The 11034-nt window shown below is 41.7% G+C and overlaps 1 protein-coding gene across 3 annotated transcripts; it reads left to right on the top strand.

Annotated features, from left to right (window-relative positions):
- Window positions 1-5436: 5436 nt before the first annotated feature.
- Window positions 5437-10828, top strand: LOC116385524 (E3 ubiquitin/ISG15 ligase TRIM25). Of its 3 annotated transcripts, none has more exons than XM_031851054.1 (8): window positions 5437-5851; window positions 6709-7470; window positions 7583-7691; window positions 8338-8433; window positions 8886-9119; window positions 9238-9260; window positions 9565-9713; window positions 9991-10828. In XM_031851054.1, the coding sequence occupies exons 2-8, from the start codon at window positions 6824-6826 to the stop codon at window positions 10320-10322; spliced, it is 1590 nt and encodes a 529-aa protein (XP_031706914.1). In that variant the 5' UTR covers window positions 5437-5851; window positions 6709-6823; the 3' UTR covers window positions 10323-10828. The 3 variants fall into 3 exon arrangements, with proteins under 3 accessions (XP_031706914.1, XP_031706916.1, XP_031706915.1); XM_031851056.1 differs by having other exon boundaries at window positions 10018-10828; XM_031851055.1 differs by having other exon boundaries at window positions 8889-9119.
- The last annotated feature ends 206 nt before the right edge of the window (window positions 10829-11034 follow it).

Genomic DNA, 11034 nt, shown 5'->3' on the forward strand with positions numbered 1-11034 from the left:
TGTTGAGAGCAGCTTTAATGTTTCATAGTCTGATAGTTATAGTTTGCTGCAGCACAAACACTGTATAGAAAATATATTCTTGCGTCTTTTACCCTTTTTAAATTTAGAAGGAATATGCGTTGTATATTTATGGAGGGCCTTATCGGCTGAGATCATCATAACAAGCCTTCATACCATATGGTCATTTTCATTGTTTGCAAGATTATGTTATTGTTTTTAAAATAAACTCTGTGTTTTTCATCAGCTGAACAGTGAAGCTGTTTCGTTTTGATTGAAACGAGACATGAAGGAACGCAGGCGTATGAAGTGGAAAGACATTTACAGGAAAGCGCAACATTTATTCTTACACTTTCATTTCTGTGGAAACGTAACTTGAGAGTTAAGTGACGACGTCCGTGAAGGTATTATTGGTATCGTAATTAGTCGTCTTCATCACCAAAGAGGAGTGACAATCAATACAATGAGACTCACCTCTGATTCAAAGTTGAAGAATGTACAATATGCAGAAGGCGTGAGTTAGAGGTGTTCATCAATAAAATCCTCAGGTTCTCTAGTCACACTCACACCTGCTGGAACTCAAACAGGTAACAACATTTGTGGTTTATTTCTCCATTGATTTGTTTATTTTATTATATTTTGAATACTATCGGTGCAAACGTGATTTGAGCAATATTTGTGGAGATTTGTGCTGTTGTGTTACTGAAGCTGAACAGTCTATCGTGTTATTAATTCTTCATCATCTTAAACAATATTTTTTTAAATTCTGATTGAGATGTAATGTTTTGAGTGTTATTTTAGTTTTCTGTAAGTAACCTGTTTTGTGTGTTGTGTCATCAGGAATCTGCAAAAAGACAAAAACAGATTTGACCAGAAAATAGGCAACTTCATCAGTGTTTGTGCCGGTCAGTGAACATTACATTTTTACTTTAAACTGTCCCACTTTTTAACGAGTCAGCAGTTATAAAAGGGTTTATAAGTTGCTACTAACTTTAATAATGTTTGTGGAATAATTTAGTAATGCTTTCTATATGAGCTATAAAAAGTAGGCCGCAGAAGTGCAATAAACAGTTGTGAGTCATCTGCAACAATTAGTCAATAATTAGTGGTGGATAACTGGTTCTTCAAGTCTGCGGCTGTATTTGTGAATACGCTGTAAGTAAAGTAGTTTTGTTCCGGATGCCCTGGATCTGTTTCCCTGAACGTAAGACGTCAAATGTGCGTTGGATCAAAAAATGTACAGAGAACAGGAAAATGAAAGAGCTAAAGAGACAAAGCCAGTGCCCAAGAGGTTTCTGCAAACAGCCAATGCAAAGGTTGTTATTCATTCACATACTGTAAGATCTATAAAGCATTGGTACATCTTTTGTTAACCATTAATAACGACAATAGTTACAATTAAAACATCACAAAGAGTCTACAGTCATGCTAGTGGTGCTTTGAGCGAAATGCTAAAATGCTCTCAAAGCGAACATGCAAATGTTTAGGAAAGTCATGGGTCTACGTTCATGGCAATCCATCCAATAATTGCTGATATTTCAGTCTTGACCAAAGTGGCGGACCAACCGATTGACCGTCATTGCAATTCATAGAGCCACGCTACCAGGGAGGCTAGTAGAAACTCTTTAGAAAAGTGCCTTAGAAAGTATTAGAAAGTGGTCAAACTAACTGATTAACATGGGCTCTTTTTTATCTCCTCTTCAGGTACTTGAATTCTGCTGGACTACCTTTTTGAAGCAGAACCAACGAGAAACAACAACATTTTCATCTTCCTCCTGAAATCCAAGCTAACCATCATGGAGTTGGAAGGGTTCAGGGCTGATATGCACATTATACTTTCAGAGTATATGCAACAAAATCCAATGTCCACCAACACGCAAGTGTTCTCTTTTTTGGCGCTGCTGAACGCGTACATTCCTGAGTCCTACCTCCTGATGTCCGAGTGTCAACAGATCCTTGGACCACCTGATACAATCAATGGAGGCCCCCCCTTTGAACAAAGAATGGAGCCTTTTACCTTCTGTATCAACGAATCCAGTCAGAAATGTATGATTGACCAACTTGATGCACAGATTTATGTGCAGGTACTAGCTGACTTAGGGATTTCCAGGAGTGCTACAGTGAAGAAATTGATGTTCTCCCTTTGTGGAGATCAGCCCCAACCACATATACTCCAGTTCGTCAAAGATTTGCTGACAAAGAGAGAATTTGGAGAAAAGGGTAAAGAGAAGTTCTCAAGGTTGATTGAAGATATACGGAAAGAAGAGAATTTCTACAACGCCGTGTCTGTTTTGAAAACTGCATCAAATAAATTGAGACAAAACCCCATCTACCCCCAAAGCCTTTCCCGTCTCTATTACATCAGAGGAGGCATCACTGACTATGACAAAGCTGAAGAATGGACAAAGACAGCCATTAAAAGAGCTCCAAACAACTCTTATGTGGCTGACACTCTCGGGCAGGTTTACAAGAATCGTTTGATGAAGGGTGCCAAGCGACGGGAGGATATCTTACGCATGGCAAATATGGCTTTCAGAGCCTTTAAAGATGTGGAGAGGAAAGCTGACAATGAAGAGCGCCCAGAAATGAAAGAGATGGCTGGTACTGTAAGCATTTCAAATTCCTTCAACAACAGAGGCCTTTTTGGCTTCATTCAAGTGGCAAAGATAGCCTTTGAGAAACTCAGAGCAGCAGGATCGCTTTCTTCACAGGAATCCAGAAGTTTCATCCAAAACTTAAAAATGGAAGTTACAGCTAAGTTTGCCTTTTTTGAACAGTACCTAACCTACTCCAAGCCTGACATGACATCCCCAGAGCCGCATTACTTCTGGAAGGACATTGTACTTTGCTACAAGATGTACACAACAGAAACGGCAGCTGAATCCAAAAGCTTTCCAGCCCTTCTGGATGGTCTGAATCATGGCCTTTTCACATCAAAGGGAAGACGTGCTGGATTTGAGGAGGCCAAGCAAACAGTGTTGGATTTAGAGGAAATCCAAGAAGATTTGAAAACCACCTACGAGGCCAATCCTGACGATGTCAAAGCAGCTGAGAGTTACATCCTCTCCAACATCCTCTTGAGCAACAAGATGCACAACTCTCCAAGGCTCACCCCAGTGAGTGAACTCAAAGCAATAATACACAGATTCTTGGACACAGACGTGGGGCGTAGAAGCCCTGAGTTTTACCTCATGACTCTGCTGTTGTTTTGGCCTGAGGAAGAGCCTCGAGTGGTGCAAGATGAGGATGATGAAGAAGTGGAACAACCGGCCACAGAGGATGAGGGGTCAGAAGAAGAAACCTGGGAGGTTGAGGAGAGCAATGAGGAACAAGAACCAAGCAGAGAGCCTGAACAACTATCTCTTGACCTCATGTTTGAGCCTGACCTGCAACAGTATGTCACATTCATGGAGCAAGCGTTCGGGAATTCCGATGCCAAGTACCTTCGGGGCCGTTACCTTGTATCCTTGTTTTTTCTGGGGAAGGGCTCCGGACTGAGCAGATGGATCCACAAATCAAGGCTGGATGAAATCGTGGAAAATGAGGTGGATGCTGAGCTAGCTGGTGAACAGGATGAAAGTGCTGAGGAGAAATTGAGGCGGATCAATGAAAAATGGATCAAAGGTGATGTGTGGCGAATCCCAGAAGTTGAAGACATGCTTCTCCCAGTCCGGGTCGAGCTATGCTGCACTCCCACGATGCCACAGGAGCATGAGGAAGAGGAAGTGCTTGTTTGTGCTGGAGGGAAGAAAATAAAGGTTAGAGTAGTTGAACCTGATTCAGCGCTGAGCCCGATGCTCTTCTATCTGGGTTTCACCATTCAGGGTCCTCTCGTCTTCAAAGTGGGACATCCTCACATGTCTGGACAGTGATTGACAAAAGAACACTTTTGTTTTCCCAGCATCCCTTTGAATAGTTGCTGAGATATTTCTGTGTAGCGGTGGACTGACCGACAGACCAACATTGTTGTCCCTAGAGCTACACTGCTAGTGATGCTAGAAATGATTACCTTTGAGATACATAGAATCATGAAAAATAACTGCAAGAGTTCCCCCAAACACCCAAACTATGTAGTTATTTTTACACTATATGGCTTCGATGCAGTAGGTAAAGTAAGGAGTAAATGCTCAGGGTCACCTGTGTTAGAAAAGTGTCAAATCAAATGTACGGTCATTTTTTGGATTTTAGTAGATGGTAGTGGTTGTATCTTCAATCTTAAGTTCATTTAACTATTTTGCATTATATTTTGAATTTAATTTAATATTAATTTAGATGTACTTTTCCAATACAGCATACATGCATATAAATACAAATAGAAGATACAATGTATTGATTGGATTACATTGTCCTTGTGCAGTTTTAATGAGTTGTTGGTTGTGTTCCTGTTTTCTTCAAATGTATTATGAATGTGTATTCTAACATAAATCAATGTTTTTAAAGAAACGTGGTGTGAAAATGTAATTGGTAATAATGTGTGCAGTTGTTTTGGCAAAATAATTAAACTTGCAATGTGATTATTTGCTATTATATACTATTGCCTCCCATCTAAAACTCATGAAATGATCAAAAGAAAACAACCTTTCAAAGCCGCTTTATTCTTTTATTTGAATTTGTGCACAACCATATTGTTTGAATGCAGGATTTTAACTTGCAACAGAGTATATTCACATGGTAGTATTGCTACTTTTAAGTTGGGAAGTACTGAACTTAACAAGCCAACTGTATATAAAGTAGTTACTGCACCGCATTAGAACAGTACAATGGTAAAATGCTGCTTAGACATTGATGCACCGGGAATAACAAGTCATTTCAAATAATATATCAGTCACAGGAATGCAGTTCTCTTCCTGTAAATACACCTGTACTTCTTAATTCATGGGTTATTCATGCAGGGCTTTTACTTGTCCTTGATTATGTTTACATTTCTGCATAAGTACTTTTGTAGGCATAGTGGCCTTGATTGCCGTCGCAAAACATAATTTTAGAAAACACACTAACAACTTAGAAAACAGAAAACATTTACAAAACTACATTAACAAAACAGAAAAGGCAACTAATTTTTTGTTGCGTTTCATCCAATGTTTTCGTGTTTTGACCTGATTACTCTGTCCACCACGGTTAAAGACTGCATAATATTAATAAACACTGGTTTACAACAGAAGAACAGTTGTGGATATTCTGCAAAATAACTCAAAAAGTGAATGTTATCAAGTATTATTTCAATATCTTAGACTATCTAATATTATTAAAAAATATGAGCTGCAGTTTTTTATTTTATTTTACTTTATTTTATTTATTTTTTATACTATAATTATTAGACATCCTGATCCACACTCCATACCAGTTGGTGGCGGTAATGCGCCAATTCATTGTTTGCCAACCGCCAATGAACCTCAAAAAAGAAGAAGAAGAAGTAACAGCGCCCACAGTGGTCAACTATTTACAATGAATGTATTGTACATGTACGGAATTTCCGAGGGGCCATGAAGGCAGCATTTTCCCCGCATCAACCTGCCCAGCCGGTTCCAGCTAATTAGCCGTTAGTCTGTCGCACAGGTGTGTGTGTCGACTCGTCCTTTTGTGTCAACTGCCGCCGAAAACTCCAGATGAGAGACTAAATTCTCCGGTGACTGGAATGTTTCCTCGGGAAAAAAGAAGAAGAGCAGAGCTAACGGGTCGCAACGGTTAACATGTCAACGTTATAGCACGACAGGTGCACCGCGTTTCCGACATTCGATACGTTAGCCTCCTCGTTTGTGACACTAGCTAAGTGTTACTAACTGTACTCGATAAGCTGTTACAGCCCAGGAAAATCAGTTGTTTCCGACTTGCACGAGGACATACGTTTGTTCAGGTAAGTAGCCTGCGAGTCTTCTGACAGGGAGTCAAGTTAGCTGACGTCATTTGTTGTTTGACCCGTTGACCTAATGTAGCTATCATTAGGAAAGTATGCGTTGTTGTTACCTGTGTCATGTCTATAAGGCTGACAGGCGGAGCACTGGAAACCACTGCTGACTACCTAACTGTGATATTACCACTTTGGGTCTCATTTGAACAACACAGAGCAGGTTGGCAGCTTATCTTGAGGCCATGACCTTTTTAAACAGACTTGTTTACAACAAGTTTAACTGAGCCAGTGGGGTAAAACTGACCTTGTTTTTGGAGGTTGCCTCAAGGCCTGAAGTTGCACTTCTACTTTCATTTTTATCCTTTTGTAAAAGAACATGCAGGAAGTGGTAATGTTGGGTAAATCAGTTTCATATGCTTTCTATAAGGCAATGTCTACTGAGGCATAATCACATTTAAAGCTGCAGGTAACTGTTTTTTTTTTTTTCTATGATTTACTAATTTGCTGATTATTTTCCAGATAAATACTTTGATTGTTACTTCTATGAGAAGTCCTAAATGGTGAATATTGCAACTTAAACCCTCCCAAAGTGATGTGGACTTGTTTTAGTCTAAATGATCAATCTACCAATTTAAAAGAACACATGCATCGATAATAATCAATAATTCGTTTGGTCCATAAAATGAAAAATACAATTGTCTTGACCTTTTAAGTGAAGTTATAATTTATTTTTTTGTCCAACCGGTCTAAAAGTCAAAGTTATTCAATTTACAAAGAAAAGAAGCAGATCCTCAAACCTGACAAGTTGAAAATAGTGAATATTTAGATTTTCTTGTTTTTTTTTTTTTTTCTTGAACTTTTAGCAACCTGACATCTACAGAGGGGGGAGTTCTACATCAGGACACCTGCATCATCAGCATCTTTTAATCTACCACCAGCTCCACTCACCTGTCGGACCTCCCCGGTGTGAATACTGCCATGGCCTCGGCTCAGTCGGAGCAGTCCAGCGTCCTCCAAGAGGAGCTCACCTGCCCGGTGTGCCTGGACTTGTACCGCGACCCCCACTTGCTCCCTTGCGGCCACAACTTCTGCAAGACCTGCCTGGACCGCCTAAAGCGGCAAGCGGATCGAGGTCGCTTCCGCTGCCCAGAGTGCCGCGACAGCCACCGGTGTGGCACCAACTTTCAGAAAAACTTCAAACTCGCCAATATTGCGGACGACTACCGCCACCGCCGCAGAGCCACCACTGCAGCTTTAAAATCCAGAGAGCTGTTGCCGTCTTCTCTGTCGGCGCAGCAAGCCAGAAGTCTGTTTGCTGTTCCATGTGACTACTGCCCGTCAGTCGCCGCCGAGGCCTCGGGCATCAGTGCCGTAGGGGAGGGCTCTTCTTCTTCTTCTTCTTCTTCTGCTGCTACTGTTTCTCAGGAAGACGATGACAAGCAGCAGCAAGCTGCTGCTGCTGGGTCGATGTTTGCGGTCAAGACGTGTCTGAAGTGTGAGGTGTCGATGTGCCAGGAGCACGTGAAGCCACATCTGGAGCTGCCGGCGTTCCGCGAGCATCCGCTAACGGAGCCGATGAACGACCTGTGGAAGAGGAAGTGCCCGGATCACGATGAGATATACAGGTAGGAAGCACTTTCACTCAAATGTGTTTGTATTTTTGAAAAGGTGGATCTGAAATTCAGTTTTTCGTCAATGCCACGAAGTCTTGATCTACTGTTACTTGATCTACTCCAGATATTACTGCATGGACGACAAGATATGCGTGTGCAACGCTTGCACCATAGAAGGAGGACACTCGGGACACACACTCAAGACCCTGAAAAACACCATGAAAGATCTAAAGGTACACTTTTTATTGTCTTCATGGTCTGAAAGCTGCATTATTGTGTTAAAAAACAATTTTACAACACAAAATCCCTGTTTTTAGGAGCATTGTATTCAGAAATAAATGTGGAGGAACTCCGTGTTTTGTTTCACCACCTTCTGATTGTTTTGGTCACACAAAGTCTTGTGATGAGTCAGGAATCCTCATGAATGAATATTGTCAGTAGTTGTTGTAGTAGTGTGTGTGTTTATGGCTGCGTGGAGATGAATGAAAGAGTCACAGGACTCTGTGGTCTCTCTATAGGAGAGTTAAATCCACTTCCTGTGCTTCCATTCTCCTGAACAGAGTGTGAAGTTGAGAGGCTTCCAGTTCATTACCCAGAAACTCGTTGAATTCAACATATAAGTTTGGTGTTATATTGTATTAATTTCAACCGTAATGCAGTCGGCTTTCATTCACAGGAAATGCATAAATGGGAACAAAGTAATTCATGACTTTTGAAAGCCATCATAACTGAAACAAGTATCTGTCATTGGAACAACAGCAATCAATCACACGTTCAGCCCCTACACTCGACAGATTTGTGTTTTGGAATATTTAAAATCTTACAATCTCGTTGTGCCATCATTGTCATGGAGCACTTTGCCTCCTCGTGGTGTTCCAGGGCTCGCTGGATAAGCAGCTGTACCGGGTGGAAACCAAGTACACCATGGCCGAGAAGAAGCTTCAGGAGCAGAAGGAGAAGGAGAGGCAGGATAAGGTGAGAAGGCCGCCAGATCTTAAGACGGTGGGATATTGTTGTGGTCGTTCCAGGTTTTCAGCACCATGGACAGCAACACTAAAATGCTCTGAGTAGTTGTGTGTCTGTAGGAGACGTCTAAAACACTTTGAGCTGAGCAAACACTTAGGACCTCTATTATTCGGGGAGTGAAAACATGCAGACACTGTAAAACGTTGATATAAAATGTTAGTTCCCCTGCGGCCTCAATAACTTGCGTTAACTGCACTTGAGAAAGTAAGTACAAATGTAATCATTAATTGTGGTTTAAATGGGGACATTTTTGTCCTTAAGGGTTTGATTGTCTGTCTTTTGGCTACATAATATATTATAGAGTTATTGTCAGGGCAAACTACAAAAAAGCATGACGATTAATCCCGATAACATCCTGTGTTCTTCCTCTTTTCCTCCTCCTCCTCACCTCCCTCATCTAGAAGTTCATGGACGACTCTGAGCAGTGCTTGACCCGGCTGGGGGAGGAGATGAAGGCCAAAGTACTCCGCTTTGTCAGCAGATTGCGAGCATGCGCCCGCAGTCATTGTGACGTGAACGGGCCGACGATTCAGAAGAACATCTCCAGGATCTGCCAGGACCAGGCCCGTCTGCAGGAGGTCCGCTGTGGCATCGAAAGCCTCATGCAGGAGAGCGACCCTTTCCGCTTCATTGAGGTGAGAACACATTTATTCCCAGTCAACCTTGCACATTGTGCATATAATTACACCAATGTATTAGTACTAGTTATTTATATGTAAATCTACTAACATGTTGTTTTTGTCCCTTTTTCAGGCATACAAGACAACAGGAAAACAGTAAGTACTGCTTTTTATATTCAATAACTAACAATTCATTTCATTAGCGATTAATCCACAGATGATTTCCTCCATTGATTGTTTAATTGTTTTGTTTATTAAATGTCAGAAAATAGTTTAATGTGAAAATAGACACAATTCCCCAGAGCTCAATGTGATCATCGTTGATCACTTATTGTAATTTGACAGTCCAAAACTTTACTGTCGCACATCACAAGAAACATGAAGTCCTGACATTTGAGAAGCTCTAAGCAGCATATGTTTGGCATTTTTGGTTTAAAATTTAATGTGCGTGTGTTTTTAGGTGCCGTAAGCAGCTGAGAAAAATCATGTTCTACCCAGAATACGTGGACACGGAGACGGAGGTTCTTGGTGTGATGATGGAAGAAGAGATGAGGAAGTTCCTTGATGAGGAACTACCGTGTCACATTGTGGCTGCCATTAATTCCGTCTGTAAGGAGTTTTCGTTTTTCTTTTAATGTCATTTTGACCGTAACGATGTCGGCTACATGCTAATGCTATTTTATAGAGAGGTGTTGAGTCAACTTTTCATTTTGGAGGCTGCAGTTTGTGGTCCTGTTTAACTGTGTTGCATCACAAAGCGGGGTGTTTCTGTTATTTAGTCTACCCTCATGCAATGCGGATCCCACACAAATGTGGTGGACAAAATAGTAGAAACGGCAACAACACCTCTCTAAAATGTCCAATCAGATTTTTTTGATTCTGTCAGGTCCATTATCATCAGGTCATCTTTCAGATCTCCAGGAGGAGGAGGAGCAGGGGGAGAACGAAGAAGAGACTGTGGAAGAGGAGGAGGAAGAGGAGGATGATGATGATGATGATGATGACCTGGATGACAGCAGCGTGGAGGAAATGAGGAGCGAGGGGGACGAGGAGGAAGACGACGACGATGACGACGAAGAGGAGGAAGGACGTGACCAGAGTGAGCTGGCTGGTGATCTTTACAGCCCGGAGGAGGAGGAGGAGGAGGAGGAGGAGGAAGAAGACGACGACGAGGAGGAGGATGGAGAAGAGGAGGATGAGGAAGAGCAAGGAATTTAACTTGGGACAGGATTTCTGTACTTGTATTTTTACAGTTATTAAAGCACTTTGGACAGATGTTAAGGTTGTAACATCTGTTTTGGTGTTGCACTCATCGATTCGAATGTCCCATGTACAGTTCAGGACTCAAGCAGCTACCACGTTTTGCCTCAAACCCCTTCGACAGTATTGTGAGACGACACACTGGATGATGACGGAGCTTCGATGCAGCTGGATTTAAAACTGACTGTGCACTGAGAATGTGCCGATGTGATTGCTCAACCTGTGAACTCAACTACGGTGCTTTATAGTAGAAGACGTTTGCTGTATTCGTCAACACACGGATGTGAATGTATAATGAAAGAATGTGGCTGGAGGACTCGGAACACCTCAAACAAAATTTGGCGAAACCCTCTGCATGTCTTTGATGCCAGATTTTCTACCACGTTCACCTGCATTTTTATATATAACGGGTGCTCGGCAGAGAGAGATTCTGAAGTAACTTTCCAAGCATACGGAGGAAGATGTTTGGATTCCTGGAGTTTCCCAGTTTTCCATCACCACAGAAAGCCTTTTGACCGGCATCCGTAAAGAGGCCGACATATTAGACCTGAAGGAGTCCTGCGTGTATGGATTGTTGTGATTGTCTCATTCATGCTACAGTTAAACATTGCAAGCCAAAGAGAGTGTGTGTGTGTGTGTGTGTGTGTGTGTGTGTGTGTGTGTGTGTGTG

The sequence above is a fragment of the Anarrhichthys ocellatus genome, unplaced genomic scaffold (genome assembly GCF_004355925.1).
Source record: "Anarrhichthys ocellatus isolate YVR2014 unplaced genomic scaffold, GSC_Weel_1.0 scaffold11, whole genome shotgun sequence".
NCBI classification, from domain to species: domain Eukaryota; kingdom Metazoa; phylum Chordata; class Actinopteri; order Perciformes; family Anarhichadidae; genus Anarrhichthys; species Anarrhichthys ocellatus.